General features: G+C 50.3%; 1 protein-coding gene across 3 annotated transcripts; it reads left to right on the top strand.

The window, feature by feature from the left end:
- The first annotated feature begins 17,288 nt into the window (after positions 1-17,288).
- Positions 17,289-20,893, top strand: LOC128277948 (gastrula zinc finger protein XlCGF49.1-like). Of its 3 annotated transcripts, none has more exons than XM_053016561.1 (6): positions 17,289-17,766; positions 17,999-18,402; positions 18,499-18,678; positions 18,978-19,061; positions 19,190-19,369; positions 19,554-20,893. In XM_053016561.1, the coding sequence occupies exons 2-6, from the start codon at positions 18,189-18,191 to the stop codon at positions 19,646-19,648; spliced, it is 753 nt and encodes a 250-aa protein (XP_052872521.1). In that variant the 5' UTR covers positions 17,289-17,766; positions 17,999-18,188; the 3' UTR covers positions 19,649-20,893. The 3 variants fall into 3 exon arrangements, with proteins under 3 accessions (XP_052872521.1, XP_052872520.1, XP_052872522.1); XM_053016560.1 differs by having other exon boundaries at positions 17,996-18,402; XM_053016562.1 differs by lacking the exon at positions 18,978-19,061 and having other exon boundaries at positions 17,996-18,402.
- Positions 20,894-21,378: the final 485 nt, after the last annotated feature.

Genomic DNA, 21,378 nt, shown 5'->3' with positions numbered 1-21,378 from the left:
CGACTATCGACTAGATGATGGCGCGCGCGCGCGGGTATTCAAACTACTCACCTCTTGGTGAGAGTATTTATCATGTCTTGTTATGTTTTAGTTTTACTACAGTTTAGCATATGCAGCGGTATGCTGCGTTCTACCCGCGCGCATTAGTTAGTAATGTTTCTCTTTTGACAAGGCGAACGAAAGAAATAGTTTCGCCACTTTCGTCACACACTTTCTGTGCTTCTTGTCACATACACTACCGTAGTTAAGTATCGGATGATGCCGATGCCACCATTATCATCATGTGATCGAACGTGTGTTTATTTACCAAAAGATGTTTGTGTACCACTCGGGTTAGGTTGTTACGCCGATGCATTCTCCATATACACAAGGCCGGTAGGAACGCGCGCAGCTCAACTCTCGTTACTTAGTACGTGCATTTTAGATCTATTCTCAAACAATGTGTACCAAACTCTGTAATAAACTGTAGAGGATGACAAATTCTCGGTCGGAGGTACCAAAAACACAAAACCACACAGAGCAGCATGCTAAAATCATACGGCACCAATAAGGACCCGTAAGGATGAGCAGAACGAACCACAGAAACCCCAGCAGAGCAGAGGACCAGCAAAATAACGAAATAAGAGATAAGTGTTAGGGTTGATGAATCGTGCGTAATGTGTAGGTGCGTTTAAGTTTTCTCGTTCTTTTTTTGTTTGTTTTACGGTTTGCTAGAAGCAACACCTCCTCCAAATATCAAACTCTATTCCTTTTCCCGGGCGATTTAAGAAAATGCCATTGCGCTAGTGATTGCTTGTTTGCCGACGTGTCCAAGGCACCTGGCTAAGGATTAGATTTTTATTCGCAATTGACCTGTTTCCCCCTGTTTGTCCACCACCCCGCGGCGGGGCCAGTCTGTTACCATTGATGCTCTGCTCTCGCGTCCAAATAGTCCAAATCTTAACAGTGAGGCCAAATGTAACGATGGGGAACGGCAAATTACGATCCGGTCCGGTTCCGGAGCATAAAGTGTGTGAGCGGCATACAAAACCCCAAAGAAGCTAAGTGAAAGTCACACACACACACCACAAACTCGGACCGATTGGGACAGATTGCACTAAATCAAATCACAAACATGATCCCCGCTCTATTAAGCCCCATGTAGTTGCCGTAGTAGATTAAGGGTCAGTCATTAGAAGCACCCGCGTGCTGCTGCTGCTGTTCGTCTGTTGAGTCACTGAACGGATTTGTTGACACCCGGACCCTTGGGAACCGAGGGGCAAATTCCGATAAGGTTTAGGCTCAGTTTGTTTACACGATTAAGCCGATCGCGAGTTCGATCCTGGAAGGAGGATGCGCAGAAGGATTGGCACACAGCTCTAAGTTCTAAGCCTCCACGCACTCCTGAGGCATGCCACATACGGGTCAATCAAACACTGGCACTGGCACGGTACAAAGCCGAGAGAGAGAGAGGCTAACGCGGCAATCATCCGCTTGTTCGAGTGCGTGCGTTTAAGTTATGTCCCAAACACACCGCGGTTCTGGTTTATGTTCTCTGGGGTTTGAGGAACAAAATGGTTGTGATTGAAATGAAATGCCGCGTAGCGGCCAGTATTCGGTTCCGAACGTGTGCCAGTACACGTGTACCCAGCTCAGCCCCGCTAATCAGTTGCTTCTTATCGTTAAGTTCTCCTTCTGCTCGACCGCACGGCGGTTAGTTCACACTACGGCATTGTTTGTTGTGTTTTGTAAGAATTCGATGCGAAAAAAAAAGTCGCACTAACAGAGCGTCTTAAGTGTGTGTGTGTGGGGGGGCTCGAAAGTTACCTAATGTTTATTCGTTTCCTAAGCGTTGTTTGCTCTGCACGTTTATTAGTTTCCTCGAAAAGGATGATGATAGTCAAATGTTATCTAAAAAAAAGTATAAAGTAGCGCAAAACGGAACGCTGCTCAAACGGCGGAGGACCCAATCCGGGCCGATCGGTGCCGATCGCGATCGAGAAAGCAAGACCAAGTTAAGCTTCGTCACTGCGCGTGTAGGCTATAGTGAAGTCAATGTTTGAGTTACTGTTGTACGTAAAACGAAATGAGTTTTTTGTTGAGTTGTGAACGAAGCAAAACGGTGAAAAGTGTGTCTGTTGTGGCAAAAAGTCCTCCCTATTTATTGATCAACTATCAATCTCCTTACTTCTCTAAAATGTGTGTGTATGTTAAAAACAAATCTCCACAATTCCTTGTAGACACTGTACACAAAATCAAGGAGAGAGCGATAGTGAAACGCTAGTAAAACCCGCGCCAGTATCTTCGTTTAACGATCCTACAGAGCCACATTCACGTCGTCACGCCAGGGTAGAGTGTAACAAGTTTTCTGTTAGTTTTGGTTTGTTCGTTTGTCTGTACTGAATTACTACTTGCGCCTAGTGGAGCAAAACAAACCCTATAGAAACCGAGAATCCCAAAAATCTATGTAGTGTGTTTACCGAAACGGCAGCAGGACGCGCGAAGCACTGGAGAGGAAGATAGTACGCCGCAGAGAATTGGCGGCGATGAAAAAGATCGATCCGATTTTATGTAGTGAAGTTTTTAAAACAATTGCTGATCGAAAATACACAAACAAAAGTATTGGGAATATTTATTTTTCCAGCCAACAGAAGACACCTACCGTGTTCTCCGTGGTGTTTCTATATGGTCAACCAGAAGCTGTCCGAAACTTGGCTGTGGCTACCGCACAATTCAGTGTCCCTCGACCGTACTTCCGATGTCCCGATCTGTTAAGGGATCTTCAATCGTTGGAATGCAGCAACGTCTTTCAACGGTTGTCCTCGACTCGGGTTGCAAATGAGAGCCCACGACAAATTGTATTCATGTCCGTAGTTCTATTCAAAGTTTTCGCCGAATGTTCACACAGGAAATAGCGACGGAGGAGATTTTTCAATTCCCATCAACCTCTCTCTCGGGTCACACTTCACCGAAATTTTATTTCCTCGTCCGTGATCCTGGCCCATTGTTTTGCGTAGTTTTTTCTCTCGTTGAAAGCGCAACAACAACCAAAAAAAAAACGACAGCTTCCTGTGTGTCGCCCGATTGAAAACCGAGTCCCCGAGGATTGACCCATTCGATCCACACTGTGCCCAGCAACAATATCACTGTCAATAATCGCTTTATGATCATTTCCTGTTTGCGCTCACTTTCTCCCGGGTCCGGCTTGCGGTCCGGCGGCGGACATCGTTAACACGAAAGGACATGCGACCGGACCATTAGTTCCGCCCGGGGTTTGTTCGGAGCTACCTACCTTTTGGTAACCGGACCGGCAGCAAACAAGAGCGGGCCCGATTCCGCTTCAGCTATTCGCCTCAGCGGCGCTGGTCAAGCGTGGAATCGAATCGATTGTGTCCTCTCCGAGTCCCCCGAGCTTTCCCTTTAATCCTATTCGGTTTCGGCACGGTTAATTACGGTTTCCGGGTACGTCCGGTCGGCTTTGGCAAGCGGACAATGTCAAACGCTCCGGCTACTTGCGTTCGCCCATCCGGGGACGGGCGCACAAGATGCTAATCCTGAATAATGAAATTTAAGGACACTCGTGCGCGGCGAAGAAACATTAAGAGCGTCCTTTAAGAACACCTAAGACCGTGTTCCCACAAAGCCGTGGTGGTGGAGGACGAGCAGCCATTGACTCCGAAGCGGTCGGCGGAGGCCCTTCAGAGCGAGTCGAGTGATGCTGATTTCCGCTTTCGAGCATTTATTGTCATCTTCGATCAAAGAAATTGTGTGACCCCCGAGAAGTGTGACCAAAGGCGGACTTTGGTTCATCGGCTTAGCACACTCTGAACCAATATTTGCGGCACCCGGCACCTTTGCCCAGGACAACAAGAAGCTCTTGTGTGTTTGTTGCCAATTGTGAGAAGATCGTCGGGATGCAAATCCGAAGACCGAGAAAGGAAGGGCTTTTCAATGCAGCTTCCTGGAGACCGGGGCGACTCCTCTTCAAAGACGTTCCTGGTAAGTATATGTTATCAGAAGGTGTAGCTCGCCACCATTTTGTTTCTCTCTTCGTTCCCCAGGATCCGTCGAACGCGCCGGTCAGTGAATAATTTGTCATAAGCATTAATCTTTACCATCCGACGGCCACTTTCACCTGCTGCTGCTGCTGCGACTCGTTAGCTGGACGGGCTGGCGCAAAAAGTACAGATGGCGCGTCGTAAAAATTGCAGCACATTCCGTGCACAAAATATACAAATCACGTTAACACCTCGAGCGACGACTGCTACAGCGGCCACTTTTGGGCCGGGCCCGGGCCCATTATTTGTGCCCGAGGGCCAGAAGATGCACCGGACCGGACTGTGCACGCGGCCGCCCGTTCGCTTTAAGTGCCATAAACAGCCGCAGCATAATGATGTGTGAATTGCGTTCGCAGTTTGGGCCTGCCCGGCCTGCCAGCCGCGGTTCGGTTCCGTTGGGCAAATGTGTTCCGATCACGTCATCTCGCTGGGCGCGTACAAAGTGATGGCGAGCGAGTTTGCCTGCCCATCACTGCCTGGCTTCTCTATACCGGGGACGCCGGCACCGTCCGACGACAAATAAATATTTGGTCAGGCTTGTTAGAAAGTTGACGGCGGCCTGTGGGGGACCAGCACCGGACGGCCGGGCGAAGAACACAACCCGAAGCGAGAACCTGTTCGCCGCGGGGCCCTTAGATTGGTAATTTTCGTTCCCGACAAGTGCCCGAAATGCTCATTAGAGATTCTTCGGTCCCGGGGGAGCCCAGCGGGCTCTCGAGGGCTTTAAATGGAGCGGCACCCGCGAACGCGACACCGGTTCAGGCCGTGCGGGATGCTGCTCTACATTTTACTTTTAATGAGATAAATAATTTTTCCTGGGTCCCGCGCCCAATTGACGATCGTGTTAAGTGAACCCGCTTGATAGTATCACCATGAGCGCACCAACTCGCACTCGCGTTGGTTAATAAACAAATTCGCTCCCGGGGCGATTTGGGGCGTTTGGGTAAATATTTGCCGTAGCACCGTGTGGCCGCGCACATAATTTGCACGTTCCCTCCTCGTCGTGGCGAGCCAGGAATTAGCGAAAGCATCGCCCGACCCGCGTGGAATGAAGATGATAAATAATTTAACGGCGTGCCGGTTCGCTCGTTAGAAGAACACCTCGTCCGGCCGGCCGGCCAGCCGGCTGCTCCTGTCATGTTCGTGCGCGCGCACCGATCCCGATCGTCAGGCTCGCGGTTGATTAATGATCGAATTTTTAAATTAGGTTGCCCGCAGCTCGCGTTAGAATATCACATTTCAGAAGTTGTAACTGTCAGCAGCAACAGGACCTCTTGTTTCAGCTGCGAAAAGTGATGTCTTGTTTGCCAAACCTTCACACACACGCACACTTTAATGGTTATGACCCGAAACAGGATCGTTCTGCTGACGATCACTTATCTGTTTTTTGTTATCACGCGAGCGTGCCGTGTGGCGCTTTCTCGAATTGCGTTTCGGGAAGCGAGTATACGCTCAAAGTCTGATTAATCTCCTTAAAAATGGTACAAATTTCGAGAAAAAATTATGTTCAAAATTTTTGGAGGTTTTTGGAGATTTTTTCCTCAAAAGGTTCCCCATTTTTACTTTGTTTTGGACTTTAATTGCTGGGCAAGCATTTTGACCATTCCGTGCCGGCTTCGTGTGCTTGTTATACGGCAGCCTCTGGCACGGCACCCGCCAAAAGCCGGAGCATCGGATTCTGTGAAACGATCCGGCCGACGACGCCGCGGCATTCAAATCACGTTTAATGAGCACCAAACAGGCAGCGGCGGCGGCGGCCCCTTCAGTATAATTTGGAGCTCTGTTGAGGTTATCGATTAACACTTCATGCCGGGCACACCGAAAGAAGGGAACCCTTCGAACCGGCCCGGTCATTATGGAGGAAAAATACAAACACTTTTCCTGTATCTCCGTGAGCGACGGATTAGGTGCAGGTTGCGCCGAAGGGCAACCTTCAAAACCTTCAAACCTGCCGACCAAAGGTGAGGCCGACTGCGAAGGGGCAAAAAAAAAACCCTTCGGTTGCGAGGTCCTTTTTTCCTGATCCGCAGGCACTCGCCCCGCATATATGATTGTTTATTCAAATCATTATCAAAATTATTGGGTTTAGGAAGAAAACGAGGGCGCACAAGGTGCGATTCCTTAAGACGCGCACGATTTGGTTGATGAGGTGTTTGCTTTCGCACGCCACATCCTTTCCGGTCCGGGGTGAGCCAGCATCAAGAGGGGCGAATCGAAAAGCTTCCCCAGGAGTCGCGTTGCCTGGTTTTGATCCGACGTTAGTTCCAGAGTCCGCCACAGAGACGTACATTTCGATGTGCCCTCGGCTGTCGGAGTAAGATTTCAAAATTGGCAACAACCTACACACGCACGGAAACCCATCATTTCTGAGGCGCTGGCCGTCTGTCGAAGTGTAAAAAGTTGTTGGTTATTATGTGTTTATTTGGAAACTAGCCGACGTTCACCGGGCACCGGGCGGATGCTGCCGGCCATCTCCCGTAACGATGGTGTGAGCCGCCCGCCAGGCCAGATTCTTCCGATTTGATTAAAAAGCAAAAGTGAGAATCTTCGCACGTCCGGCGCGCTGAGTGCACTTATTCGTGCGGTCACAATGATTACCGGGTCCGGGCGCGGATCCTTCGTGACGGCGGGCCCCTGCCAGATTTCTGTACCATAATCAGCCGGCTCGGTGCGGCGCACACTGATAATTTGAAATTGTTTGTTAGGTTTGGTAGTTTGGCGCTCCGATTCGGACCGTCCGTCTTTACGGACCGGGTCGCATCATAATCATAAAGTACATAGTGTGGTGGACAATCAGCAGCCTTATGCACCGGCACAATGCTGCGTGCCAACGAAATGGCCGCCAAAGGCCCGTTTCAAACGGGCCTTTGCAGCATTTAATGGCGATGACGGCGAATCCCGGACTTTCGGGGCCCGGTCGGTGACTGATAAATGTTAATGCATCCCGGCACGCAGGTTCGCAGGCCACTCGCGAACCGGGCAGGTGCAGATACCGGCGGCGACCGAGGCGTTTGGAAGGCAATAAAATGTTACGGCCCCATGTAAATCACCGCCGAACGAGACCACGAAGCCGGCCGGCCAATTAGATGTAATTGTTATCGATTTTTCTCACTCTTGCGCGCCCGGTCCGGGAGCGGATAATTTGTTAGATTATGTGCCATCCGTGTCCGCCCGCCGGCCGGCAGGCCGGACGGGGACACTTTGAATTTTAATTAGCCGCCCATTGGCAACGCGCGCCGCGCCCGAGACTTTTGGCCTTTCTCGTCGGGGCCGGTTGAGCCGATCGCGATCGGTTTTAATGTTCCGAGATTGGCACTTTCGGTGTCCGTCGGCCATTTCAATCCGACGGCGTCGCGCGAGGAATTTGCACTGCGGACGGACAGATGGCGCATGCCACGGCAAACCTCGTTGGGACCGAACGCAAAGCGAACGAACGGTGCGTTAGAACCACCTTTTTGCCGGACGGAAGATGAATGAAATTCGGCGAGGTTCGAGTTTTCGAGCGCTTAATTAGGCATCGGTTGGAACGTGCTGTGGCCGTGGCATGATTGGCAAAATATTGGGATGTTAAGAAAATTGATTTGATTTTTATTTTTAGCGCCAAAAATGTGCAAAACTTTTTTGCACACTTCGCACCGCGATAAAGGTGATATTAAAAGAGAACGAAATGCGGTTTGATGCACCATCAATTAGGTAAAATGCTTTTAGTCGGCCCCATCGTCCGTCCGCTCGGCGATCGGCTCGGCTCGAGACGATCGTCTATCGTGCATTCGGAGTTTGGTTCAATTATTTTTTTCCCCCTAAACGAGACTCAATTTATCTTTCGGCACCCGCCCGCCTGGCACTGTTCTAAGTACCGGTGCCATGTTTGCACAGCCAAACTCGCTACAATCATTAATCAAGCGCCGAGAAGATAAACAATGCTCCAGTACTCCAGCCAAATCACAGGCTATCGCTCCGGTTCCTGGTCCTAGTAGGGTCCAGTGTGCCCTTCAATTTTTTGTTTGCTTTCAACTGCGCACGGCAGGTAGCAAGGTGCGATTAGCTGCAAAATGGTCACTCCGGGAAACCGGGAAGAAGGAAGGAAGTGCAGCCGATGGCTCTGGTGATGATGCCGCCAGACGTGCAGGATGCAGCTTTAGCAGCGGCATTTATTTACCGACCTAATTTATGATCTTCGCACTCGCCCCGACGACGTTGCAGCCCGACGTCGCTCGCAAAAGCAAACAGCCTTAATCGGAGGCGCCCGGCACCTCCGGATGGTGTGTTTGATTTAGAAATAGCGCACCGGAAACGGGCGGTCAGAGCGGCACGGAACGAGCTGTCTGGCGCCCGTTGCAAAAAAGGCCGGACGGGCCAGAAAAAAGGTCCAAGTACGATCCTCGGTGATTGTAGACCTCGAAGATCAGCATCGTTTTGATGTATTATTTGTTCTAAAATAAACGATTGTTTTAAGAAAAGTCTTGAGGATAAATTACCTCAACACTCTCTACGATCATGTACCGATCGTATCGCAATGCTCATTACACACATCCTTAAAATGATACGTTTACGGGACAATTTGTGCAGCACCTTCACCAAATTACTATCATAAACATTGCTCCGGTGGTCCGCATACGAATCCGCGAATTAACACCTAATTCATTTAAGCACAACAGCATACCGATACCGATACACTTGCCCCTTCCTTGCTAACCGCTTATCTCGAGACGAAAAGGATAACGATTATCGATACGCTCCGAACGCGTGGAAAGGAAATTTCGTTCGCCGATCGTTCGCGATCGTTCGCGTGTGTGTTTGTAGCTTTTCGATTCGCAACTCCGTCCGTGACTTGGCACTGGCAGCCCTGCAATCTGGCGATCTCCGCCACAAAGATACATGATTTGGCTGTCTTATCGTTGACGGTAGCCGGTCTTGAATATTTTGTTACCCAAGTACCGCGAAGTGAGCCAAGTACTACGGCCTAATTGCTATCCACGAGCGGCACCGGCTTTCGTAATCCAAACTCGATCCTTTCTTGAGATCGTAGCCCGCTTGTTTTTTGTTTTTGGTGGGCCCACGTTGAGACGTATTATTATTCGGTTCAGCGAATTTGCGATTTGGCCAACCAACGACAGGACAGCGTCAGGCATTGTTGCGTCTTCCTCCAAGCAACCGCCATCTGGAGGACCTCGGGCTCGCTTGGACTGATGGGTAAATTGCAAATTCGGCGGTTCGGGCGGTTCGCAGTTATTTGCACATGTGGCCGATAGGCGTTCCGGGAGCCTTCCGCCACGATAATTAGCATCGGTACGCTGCCGCCGATTTGTGCGGTCTCGATGCCCCAAACACTAAGCATCGGCCAACTGCTGCTACCTTTCGGTAGCCCTGGTGGTCGTGCGAAACTCGCGAACTCGCGGTGCCGCGATCAGGGCGCGGACGTGATCCGTTTGTGATCGCGTTCGCCAGGGAACGCGCTCCTAACGCAGAACGCGCCAATCGCCATTTTTGGGCTGTCGATCGATTGCCAATTACCCGGTAGCTGATGGCCAAGATGGCACCGCAATTTATGGGGGGGCTTTTGTCTGCTTTATTTCTTACATTAGGTAGCAAATTGATAAGGAACCGGTCGATCAAAATTCCGGTGCGACTCGCACGATCCCGCGCGCCGGCAAATGAGATCGCGCATGGACGATAATTTTCGGTACACTTTCGAGGGCCGTAAAATAAATAAAACTCAACGGGAGCTTCAATTATCAAACGCGACCGACGTGCGATCTTCTCGTGACGCCGCCACCGTCGCCGTCACCGGTAAGCGATGTTTATAAATTCAAATATTAAAATTATACACCTTCAAGGGTGTAACCGGTGTCCGCGGTTTTTTTGTTTCGTTGTTTAAATATAAAATTAAACGCCGGTGACGCGGTGACCATCCTTCCCTCGGCTCGACTCGGAATAACAATTTCAATGAGTCTCTAATGCCTCCGGCGCGGAGACCGGCTCGCGTCCTCTGGCGGTGACTTTGTTTGTTTTTGCGCGGACCAATTTTGCATCGAAATTATAGGGCCCCGGGTGGTGAGACACCGCGGTGACGATGCCACGACGTTAGATGCACCGGGCCCGGGCCGTTTCCGGGCACACCGAACCTGACGAAATTCGCGCTTGGTGAAGTGATTTAATGTGTCTCAGGTTGGCACGATGTCCCTTACGCGCCGGCCAAGACGATGATTATTTGGTGCATCGGTGCTTGCGCCCGCTTGCGGTGTGTATGTTAATAATGTCGCCTTCTCTCGGCCACTCGGCACGTTGGAAAATTACCCGGCCCGAGATGGCCGAGCAAGATGTGCGAATGTTGACCAAACAAAAGAAGGCGATCATAAAATATTCACATACTTAAGGACACGGAACGGTTGCCGCGAAGAACCCATCCGTAACCGGGTTCGGGTCCGGGTGATCATTTGATGGATATTTATTTTTGTGTAATAATTGCGTTTCCAGCGGCCCGAGGCCCGAGACTGTGTAATTAGGGGGGAAACAGGTATCACCTTGCCAAACGGGTATTAATTGTTACTAATTGTGAACAGAAAACATGAAAGGAATGTAAATTGAATTCTGTCCTTTGAATGTTATAACTTTTTTGAAAAGTTTAACTCAACAAACTTTTGCTGAATGAGCTAAATTATTATCCTTCAAGCTTCGAGGATACGGATGATGTGTAAGAATCTTTCGAAAACGCAAACCACTAGGCCTCAATGGTCAGACATCACGAAAGTGGCCCTCGCTAAGGTGTTGCCACACTTCATTTTTTAACATAAAATTAATGTTTTGTTTGTTGAAATTATTTTTACCGGCACCATTATTATCGGACAAGCGCCTGGCGGCGGTGATTAATGCTCGAAACTGGGCCGGCCCCTTGGTTTCCAAAAAAGGGCCAAGTATCGCAAATGACCTCTCGAGTCGGTACGCCCACCAACATTACGCCGCGGCACTAGATTCGTCCTCGGCAGCGGTCGAATCCGGCACAGCCGACTCTAGCCGGCTCTCGATAGACGATCGATGTTTAGGCAACTAATTAGCACCAGACCGGTCAGCAAAAGGATCGATCCTCTTCTATGGAGTCTCAAGATCCGAGCCCAGGGCAACCTGCCGTCGCCGTCGCCGCCGCCGGCGACCGAAGATCAAACACAGCAATGTGTTAAATTATAGACCTGGGTGCGCTGGCGGCAACCTTCAGGGCTGACCAAAACACGACCTGCGCCCGGCACCCGGACCGACAAGATTCTGCTTAAGATTTTGACACCTGCTTACGGGCCTAATGATACGGATTTTCGTCCCGTCCATCGGCCCCAGGACGGTCTGATCTTCTGCGCGGTGCGCAACGCGCGATGGTGTTGTTGTTTGCTATCACTGGGCAAGGATCGCCATGCGGCAAGTCTCTTCGGCAGGCCTCTGTCCTTTTCGGTTGTTGATGCCGCACTCGCACACGGGGCGTTATTTGGCACATTTCAATCGGGTCTTTCCGATAAATTGTTTGACCGCTGGTCCGGCTGGCCGGGGATTTGTGGGCCGCAACATTGTTGCCGCTGTCGGTGTTGAGGTTTGAGGACCGCAGTCCGACCGGGCGACTTATCAAGGGACGAGATTTTAATTGCATTCGACGGGTTGGCCATTTGCATTGGTTTTAACAACACCGTGTGTCTGTTTGGTTTCCTTATGCAGGAAGTGCAACAAATTATGAGTTGAAGGAAAATTAGCATAACTCTTTCACTTCAGTGAACTGAGAAATCGTTTTAAAATTCAAGAAAATGCAAACAAAAGGCAGGCGCCATCGGTGCAATTCCACTTTGCGTAACATGTTTATTTAAATGATGGCCTACTGAGTTAAACAAACATCGCTGCCCCGAACACTGCGAGGAACAGAGACACAGAGCACGTGGTTGGCGTTTTATGGCTTCACCTGTCATAAATCCATCATCCGACTGATCTGGCCTACTTAATTTGGTAGCGAAACGGCAGAAAAAACCGAACCGCCACTGTTAACTCACTTACCCCCGAGGGGGGACCGAGTACGCAATCCTTGGGCAGGAAAAACAAACAAAACTTGAAATTCAAAATAACGAAATGCCTTGCACAGCCTCCTCGATGATGTTGCAAGGGTGATGCAAATGTTGGTTGCGCCAAGGGCGTTGCGTAGTGATGCTGGCAGCACACTGAGATTCATGCCAAAGGACAATTTGCTGCTCCTGCTCCATGCTGCTGTCGTTGCTGATGGGGACACATTAAAAACCGAAGCAAAAACAACACCACATAAAACATATGAAAAAAAAACAAGTGCAAAAAGGACCAAGCAAAACACACACACACGTGGTCCGGGTGGGAAGACAAATCATTCCGGGTGCGCCCAGCCCACGGGAGAGTCCACGCCGAACGGGTGCTGCCCCAACGTCATCGCGATGAAATATCGCGCCGCCATCACGCTGTGCGGTGCTCGATGACAAAATCTGTTGTGCAAATAAAGGACCGCAAGCGGGCAGACGACAGGCCCGACAGGGGGACGCCGGTGAAACCGGTGGTCAGAAAAAAAAGTCCCAAAATGCATTCATGCACCTCCCCAGGGCCGAATGGTGGCGGTTCGCACGCGCGTTGAAAAACGCGCCCAGGGGAAAAGAACGGAAAACTACCCTGCAATTAAGAAGCCCCAAACCTGGCGCGCGCGCCGCGCGCACACAAGAAGCGCTGGGTGTAACCCCAAAGTGTCCGCACGACGTGTCGCGTTTGCTGCCTGCCAAGGGTGTCCGCCAAGACACCGGAGCCGCTGCACCGGAACGGCGTGAATGCTAATGCTTGCCGCGCCACGGTTTGCGCCGGGCGTTTGCAAATTTGATTTTATGTGCATTCCGGCGCGATCCTCGTCGCCGACCGACGTCGTCGTCGTCCCGGCTTTCTGCGTCCCGAGTGCGCGAACCGTTGACAAAAAGTCAGATCAGAACAGATTGCCAAATAATCGAAAGAACCGAAGGCGCCGAAGAAGAAGCAACGTGGCCAGCCAGCCGCCGGTCAGTGAGTGCGGCCAAAGGAACGCCAAAGAAACGCTGCCCGCTGCAAAGAATAATGGAAAGTTATGTAGATGCATAATTGGCTGTTCGTCTTCGCGGACCCCCGAAGGACATCGCATCGCATGCGGGATGCAAGGGGGAAAAAAACGCCCAACCCAAAGACGCGGACCCGTTGATCCTCTTCTCGGCGTGCGGCGTGCACAGTGGAGCAGATTTTAATTTTTATCGCCCGCCCGTGTGTGTGTGGACCTCTGTCCTGTCTCCTGAGGTCTCTCACGGTCTGCCATTCTAAGGTTTTTGGCATTGCGACCCTGGCGGACAGCAGAGATGCCGGGTTCGCCGCCTGTGCGCCGTACAAATATTTGATTAATATCGGCCCCCTTTTCTGGGGCCTGTTACGTTTCTGCCTGCCTGCCACCGGCGCGCAATCATGTGCGACGAATCCGCCGAGTAATGCAATTTGCAACTAAATCAAGAGCAACCCGAACGCTTCTAACGCTTCTCGATCGCCACGCTTAGATTGCCATTATTGGATGGCACACGGACACGAACGGGCTTCAAATTCCGGCCGGGCCGTTTATCGCCGTGCCGAGGGTGCATAGCATAGCGTGCATAATAAATCATTGCTTTGCGCGAGTGATTGATTGCGCGCCCGCTCGATGCAGCTGCCCGGCGTTTGATGCGCGTTTGAGAGTTTGTCAAAATTAGAATTCCCCACTGCAGGTGAAATAATTTAGAATTTGTTTGCAAAGCATCAATTTCAACTCTCGGTGGCCCGCCAAACGCGTCGCGTTTGGTGGATGAAGCAATAATTATTTAATCGAATGGCTTCGTAGCGCAATTTTTCATCATTTCCAAATTTAATCAACCACCGGGTGCAACAGAATAAGCCATGCGGATGAAATGTAGCCAATATTACGGCCAACGGGTGTACCATTAATTTTGAGTGAGCAATATTTTAACTACATTTGAGAAAGAAAATGCTCCCAAATTGGCCCCCAAAGCACGGTAGGTGGATAGACATGGGACACTTCAAGATGCTGGGCGTTGATCTGATTTTGCTTTGACTCCCTGCACGCAGCTAAAGGTTGCGCCCCAAGGCCCCGTTTTTTGGGACCCTGAAAACACCGAACGTGAGGAAGAATGGCGAAGAAAAAAATATAAATTTATTTACTCAACTAACTCAATCCGGCCACAATACCCAGATGCCCGGAGCAAGGGACCGAGACCGAAGGGACGTCGCCGCTCGAAGTGCAGTTAAAAAGATGAACGGGGGCAAGCATTTGCATAATAATAAGATAGCAGTTTCATTGCACATTGCGCGTTCTGGTGCAGCCCGGTGCATCGAAGTGCAGATTTGGAAGACGTGCGATAGTAGCGTGGCGCGGTGGCCACGTGCATTTGTTTGCAGTTTGCCAGGGCCAAGGGAATCAGTGACTAAGGGCACCGAGAAGTAATTTTTATAATTTTCCGAATGGCGAGTGAAACGTGGCGACGTTTAAGCCGTCGGATTAATTGGGCATTTGATAGAGTCCCCGTAAACCCGTTCATTATATGCCCGGGACAATGAGCGGAAAGCTTGTGGCCCACCAAACGCCAGGGCCCTCCGGCAGTTTTTGGCAGTTCATTTTCATTCCGTAGTGAAAAATTGCCCCGAAGGCAAACGGTGGCCACGGCGCTATCATTACACCGATGTCACCTTCGCCGGTGGTGATCGCGTTTTACGGCCGCTTCCCAAAAAGGCGTCGAAATGAGCAGCTTCCAGCAGCCGTTCGCCGAAAGGTGCGAGTTATCGACCGCGTGTGTTTTTCGGTTCTCCGAAGTCGAATCCTTGGGTGCCTTTTTGGGAATGTTTGGTGTCCTGCCGGGCTGTGTGGCATCGCCGAGGCGACCTGCCATTAGTGTGGGCCGCTCGGCCCACAGATTTATAATCAATAGGATGAGTTGGTGCTTTTTCGTAGATTATGTTTTCCTCCGGACCGGACTGTCGGGACCCATTCGTCGGTGTTCCGGTAGGATCATAATTCATCCACTTGTTACGTCCTTACTTTGGGCGCGCACCTTACGAACGATGCGTGTGCCGGCGTTGGCCGTATTTCAATCAAGATTTTTAACGAGAATTCGCCCATTGTTTGTCGACATCAGCTGCTGGGACCTATGAGTTGTGCCTTGCTGATGGTCATTAGGCATGATCGTGATGTTCTGTTCGATCTAAGGGCCAATTATCCATCACGCGTCACGTTCCATATTTTTCGGTCGTATCGAATGCTTCACGTTTTACACATTATAAAACGCAACTCTGATACAATTATCAAATAATTATGTCGCCTTCGGAGATCAGGTGCCGGAGCGTGCGCCCGTCTCAGTTTCGGTTTCGCTGCGTGCCTTCGGGCGCAATATAAAAAGTGAATAACCTTTCGATTTCGAGATGCACTTTGAATGTGCACCCAAAAGTGCTGATTGCACTCGATTAATGCAAACTGTGTGCATCGGCACGCCGCCGCCGCGCTCGGGGACGCACACTCGACGTGCATCCTTTAGCTGTCGCGTCGCCGGAAAATGGTCCAAAACAGAAATAACTGTTGTTTGATTGCTTTTATTTTCTTTTTGCTGGGGCGATTAAACAATTACTCTGTCGAACGGCGGACGTCGAAAACCACATAAACCCGTGGCCGGCAGCGGTGTTGGAGCGAGTGAAATCATAATTACATAAGTTGCTTGCCATCGCAACCCTCCGGCGGGAGCCACTTTCTGGTGGGGAGAACCGAGAACCGAGCCGTCCGAGGCCATCCATCCACTTTGCGGTGAAAGTGCCTAAAGTATTGTACGGCGTGCGTTTTGGGTTTTATTTTCACAATCCTGACCACTGTCAGGACGAACCAATCTGGCCATCGAACCTGGCCCGTACCCGACGGGGCCCACGATCAGTTGATAGCGGTCATTGGCTTGTGCCACGTGCAAAACTTTTTCAATTTTTAGCTCGTCACATTCGTAGACTTGCGGCGAATTCCTGCCCGGTTTTTGCAGGTGTACCCGTGTCCGGGGCCTGCCATTTGGAGCAGCATGATTTGAAGTAATCTCGGGGAAGTTTCGTCTCGGGGCAACTGGACCGGTCGTCGGCTGGGTGCTGCTGCTGCTGCTGCTAACCTGCTGATCTTCCAGAGTGTTCGCTTCGCAACGTTAAATTGACTTTCATTGAGTACGAAATCTTGATATGCATCCACCAGGCTCCGGGCCGCCGGACACGACACGCTGTTGCCCCGCCGTTTTGAAGCCCTTGAAGATCCACCCGGCTTTCCCACGGATTTGTGGAATTTTCGGGACCCGCTGCGAGCGTTGACTTTTTTGTGATGGCCTTCGCAAACTTTTCGCTTAATCGCTACACTTGGATGGGCATTTGAGTTGGCTGCCAGAGCGAGAAACAGAGAGAGAGGATGCCGTGTTCTAACCGAAAGCGAAATACCTGCCAAACCACCACAGGAAACAGGTGGATTTTCGGGCAGGGCATCAAGGGATGACCGGAACGGATTTCGAGCGAGGACGGAGAGCAAAGGTTGCCAAATCATAACCTACATAGCTAGAAATTACACGCCTAATGACCGATCATTATGCCACGAGGTTGGGCCACGGGGTTGGGTGGAGTGGAGCCCGGGTGCCGATGTCCTACGGTTTTATTCGCTCCCCAGAGAGCTGCTGGCCGCCTCAAACGGGCGCACCCGAGCGCAAATGGTTCCCCTCGCCCGGTAAGAGTTTTAAAAATGAAAGTCACATTTGGAAGGTGAATAAAAAACGGGTGTTGGGTTGTTGGCAGGATGTTCGCCGTTTGCATGAACGTGCTTGATGCAGTCCGGTGCATCATGAGCTTAATGAGATTTATTTTCTCCACCGAGTTATTACGGCTTTGTCCTGAATTGAGGTCTCTTGCATGGTGTAATTTGTAATTCGATCCAATCCCACCTACGGACGATGGTGCTGGTGGTTTCGTGCGCGTGGAAAAGGACTTCATTATGCTGCGATTTTCTGTCCAATCTCCTTTTACTCTTTTCGTACGTTTTATCATACTTTCTTAGAATATAAACCATTACTTATAAGTTTTGTACTCCTCAGTAATCCCCTAAAATAACAATTTAAATTGAAAAACTCCCTGAAAGCAATTTTTTGCACAACCTTTCTTGGCGCGCTTCGCTGCGATTCAGAATCGATGAAACCGAGCGATTCGGTTCATCGAATCGACGAAACAGTCAGCGGTCCGCACACACACTCTCTCACCGGGCGTTTGACAGCGCTCAGCTGTCAAACGGCGGCTCGGGAAGAAAATCTGTTTCTCGCAACATTTGCCGTGATAAAAACAGGTCGCGTGTGTTCTGTGTTTTCGTGTGTCCTGTTTGTTTCCGGTAGGATAATCGTGACGGGCGGAGCGTAGGGCAGTGAGCCGTGCTCGTCGCCAGGGTTTGACGGTGGCAAAGATGTGTTAAATTGCACAACACGAGCCCCAGTTCGGTGATCGTGGTCCGCGGTGCATGCGGTGCATGCGGTGCATTCGTCGTGCGTCCTTGCGTGGTTCCGTGGGGCGGTCACACTGCAAAGGGGCCCACTTCCCAATGATTTGCGCCGTGTAATCTCGTCGTTTTCGTCCGGCGATCCATCGCGCATCGGAACGCTTCTCCGAAGCGACCGCGATAGCAATACAAAAGGTACGACCGCATGTCCTCCTACGCCGTAGCATAACTGTTCCGCCACGTTCATGGAGTTAGGATAGGGCAGGATTTGTTTTTGTCAATCTGCCCAACACTTGCGCAATGTTTCGCTCCGCGCCCTCGCGGATTAATGGGGCAATGTGTCAGGGGATATCAGTCCCGTGCATTGTCCTGGCCGCGAAACGTGCACCCCGTGCTAATGATTACCATTTTGCTCTGTTATCAGCAGCATGACTGTTCGCTGAACGTGATAACGATCGGTAGAAAAAGCTACGATGGCTGTGATAGTACGTTAACACAGGGAAGGAACCTATCGAAGGAGGCGACGCATCAATATAACGAACCTCAGAACGGGGAATCGCGGAACATCGCGACGTGTATCCGATCCGCGCAACCACCTCGCGAACACACGCGGCCCAATGTCACAGGCAGTGGAGAGCGCCGGCAGCGAGAAGATTCCCAACTGCTCGAAACCGTTCGAGTGCTCTGAATGCAACAAACTGTTCCGCCAGCTCAGCACTCTGACTAACCACATGAAGATCCACACCGGCGAGAAGCCGTACAAGTGCACCATTTGTGCGAAGGAGTTCCGCCAAACGACCACGCTGTCCAATCACCTGAAGATTCACACCGGTACGTACCACGTACGGCTCAGCGTGTCCTTCTCGAGCGCTCTTTCTTTTCGATAATTTCTAACAATACGTTTCCGCACGGTTCTCCCGATCGCAGGTGAAAAGCCGTTCAATTGCAACTTCTGTGGCAAACAGTTCCGGCAGCTGAGCACCCTGTCGAACCATCAGAAGATCCACACCGGCGAGAAGCCGTTCGAGTGCTCGGTGTGCGGCAAACAGTTCCGCCAGTCCAGCACGCTCAACAGTCATATCAGGATCCACTCGGATGATAAGTTTTGTAAGTACCCGCACGCTCCTATTGTTTCATTTTACTGTTGGCGGAACGCAGCGCATGGTGCCACTACCTATTGAGAATTTTAATTATCATTCCGTTGGGAAATGAACCAAAATTTGAGAGAGTCTGTTTTTTTGTTCAATGCAACCATATTTGTACTACGGGAATTGGGGGTTCATTTTATGATTGGGGAACTTTGAACAACAAACGCACATTCCCTGCCTAGTGACCACAGCTTCTCTCTACCCTCCTTCCCGTCTAGACAACATTGACCTGATCGGTTCCTAACCTCTGTCTTTAAGGCATAAAACCCTTCAAATGCAGCATCTGTCCCAAGGAATTTCGTCAGACGACGACACTCTCGAATCACATTAAAATTCACACAGGTAAGGCTCACAACCTGACTCTCCCGATGGCCCGGCGTCGCCATCGATCTTTGTCGTCGCATTGCACGGGCGATAACACTTTTCTGTTTGTTGTTTTTTTTGTGTGTGCCTCGCGGCCCGGTCCGCAGGTGAAAAGCCGTACGCCTGCACGTACTGCGGCAAAATGTTCCGCCAGACGGGAACGCTTTCCAATCATCTGAAAATTCACACCGGCGAAAAACCGTTCGAATGCTCGGTGTGCGGCAAACAGTTCCGCCAGTCCAGTACCTTGAACAGCCACATACGTATCCATGCGGACGATAAGTATTGTAAGTTGCTGGCACCCTTCAAAAACCCGCGGCCCCGATGGTCCGGGTTTTGTTTTATTTTAATTTGTTGTCAAATTAGTCTAGCTCTTGATTTGTTCTATTACCTTACCTTGTTTGCCGATACTTTGTTCATTACAATTGTCCACGATCGTCTCTTTTTTTATCCCGCCCATCACAAACAAAGGTAAACCTTCGAGCCCCCCAACCATTAGCACAACGGTCACCGGTGGACTCAACATAAAGGTTGAGGACATCAAACCATTTTACGCGCTGATCTAAACCGGACGGATGGTAAAATACAATCAGTGTCGTCGTCCCGGGACCCGTGAATTCACCTTCAGTCTGTTGTGCACTCGTTCTGTTGAGCAAGCTCAGCTGTCACCGTGCGATCGTACGGCGGGAAAAAGACCGTCGCCGACCGTAGACCGCAGACCGGCAGATACGGGAGCTTACCGTTTAATAAATTGTTGCAATTTAAGTTATAATAACTTTATCGGTCCACTGCGCCCCGCATCGCGCAAACCGCAACCGTGCAACCGGGCGCAAAAGTCCGGCTTTTCTCGATCGTCGCGAAACACGAGATCGGTAGGAGGCGCCTGCGTGCGAGCTGCGAGGCGGTTCTTCTTCTGCGACGATATTCGCCTGCAGCTTTTAGCCAAACCACCACCATCCATTTGGGGCGTTGGGGAGTTGACTTTGTTTTATATATTTGTTTTGTAAAGGTAGGAAAGAGAGCAATTTCATAATTTATTACCGTTAATATCCGTGTCGATTGGCGATCGGCGTTCGGTGTGTAGAGCTTTTTGCGAGGCTCCGCTCGAGCTTGATTCATGTTATTTATTTTTGATTACTAAAATTGACGTCTTGTTTTGCCACGGCCTCCCCGGCACGGCTTTTGCGCAAAGCGCACGCGGAACCGCGGAGCACTATAAACACACAACGCGCAAGATGGAGCTTACTTGGAAGGAGTAAATGGTATTGTAAAGTGCACAGAACACGGCGCGCGTTCCTCCTATAACTGTGCTGTAGTTTCTTACCCATTCGTTAGCGTAAATGTGAATGTAGGGATCTTGTAGGGGGTTGCTCGATGTTGCTGCTGGCGCCCAGCAAATGTGTACAGGAAGGTAGAAAGAAATAAAAGAAAAGTGATCGATCGGTGGTGGTCGATTTGTGACTGATAGCGAATGAAAGTCCGCACTATGCGCGTCTGTTTGTCGAACCGGTACCGGAACGCAGTAACCATTGGTCCCTGTCGCGTACTTTAGCTGTCAAACTTTCGATATGATACGAAGTAAACCTACTTCGATGAGCGATGCCGACAACAGAATGTGGACAGAAGTCTATGTAAAACTAACCCAAAACTACATCGGAAGGTACAGGCGAAAGGATGTTCCGTTACAGGGCCATAGCTAACCGATACAGGTGCGTGCGTGTATGTCGGTATAAATTGTGTAATTACACGACAAACGGCAAACGAGTTATTTAGCAAACTGATGTGATGCACAGAATCATTATGTAATAAAATGTGACAAAAGATGTAATCTGTTCCAAACGGACAAGACATGTGGTCTAATTTGGTCTCGGGTCCAATCGCATTACTGGTAGTATCTCGTCTTGCACACACACGTCTCGTCTTATCATCTGCCGGGCATTAACATATTCATTATGCTCATGTGAAATCCGAAAGATAAGGTTAGCAGAATGCTCGTGATCCTCGATCGCAAACACTGATGAAGGCTAATTTCACACATGAATAGCTTTTAATAGGGGTACGAATCCTATCATGGTCCGTACATCTGGTCCACGTAATACACGGTTCTTAAGCAAAAACGGAGCGATGGTTCTAAAGGCATGCGACGTTTAGAATGGTTTGCTTCTCGGGCGAAGAGAGAGACTATCGTTCGAGGAATCAATCAGAGGTGGAAAAGAAAAACAACCAGCGTCCCGGTGTCTATTGTTCTTTTGTTGAGTCCGTCCGTAAGCTCCGAGAATTTGAGACGTGCTGACCA

This window comes from Anopheles cruzii, chromosome 2, assembly GCF_943734635.1.
Source record: "Anopheles cruzii chromosome 2, idAnoCruzAS_RS32_06, whole genome shotgun sequence".
Lineage (NCBI taxonomy): Eukaryota > Metazoa > Arthropoda > Insecta > Diptera > Culicidae > Anopheles > Anopheles cruzii.
Note: the sequence above shows the minus strand (reverse complement) of the source record. Positions and strands in the feature narration are given on the sequence as shown.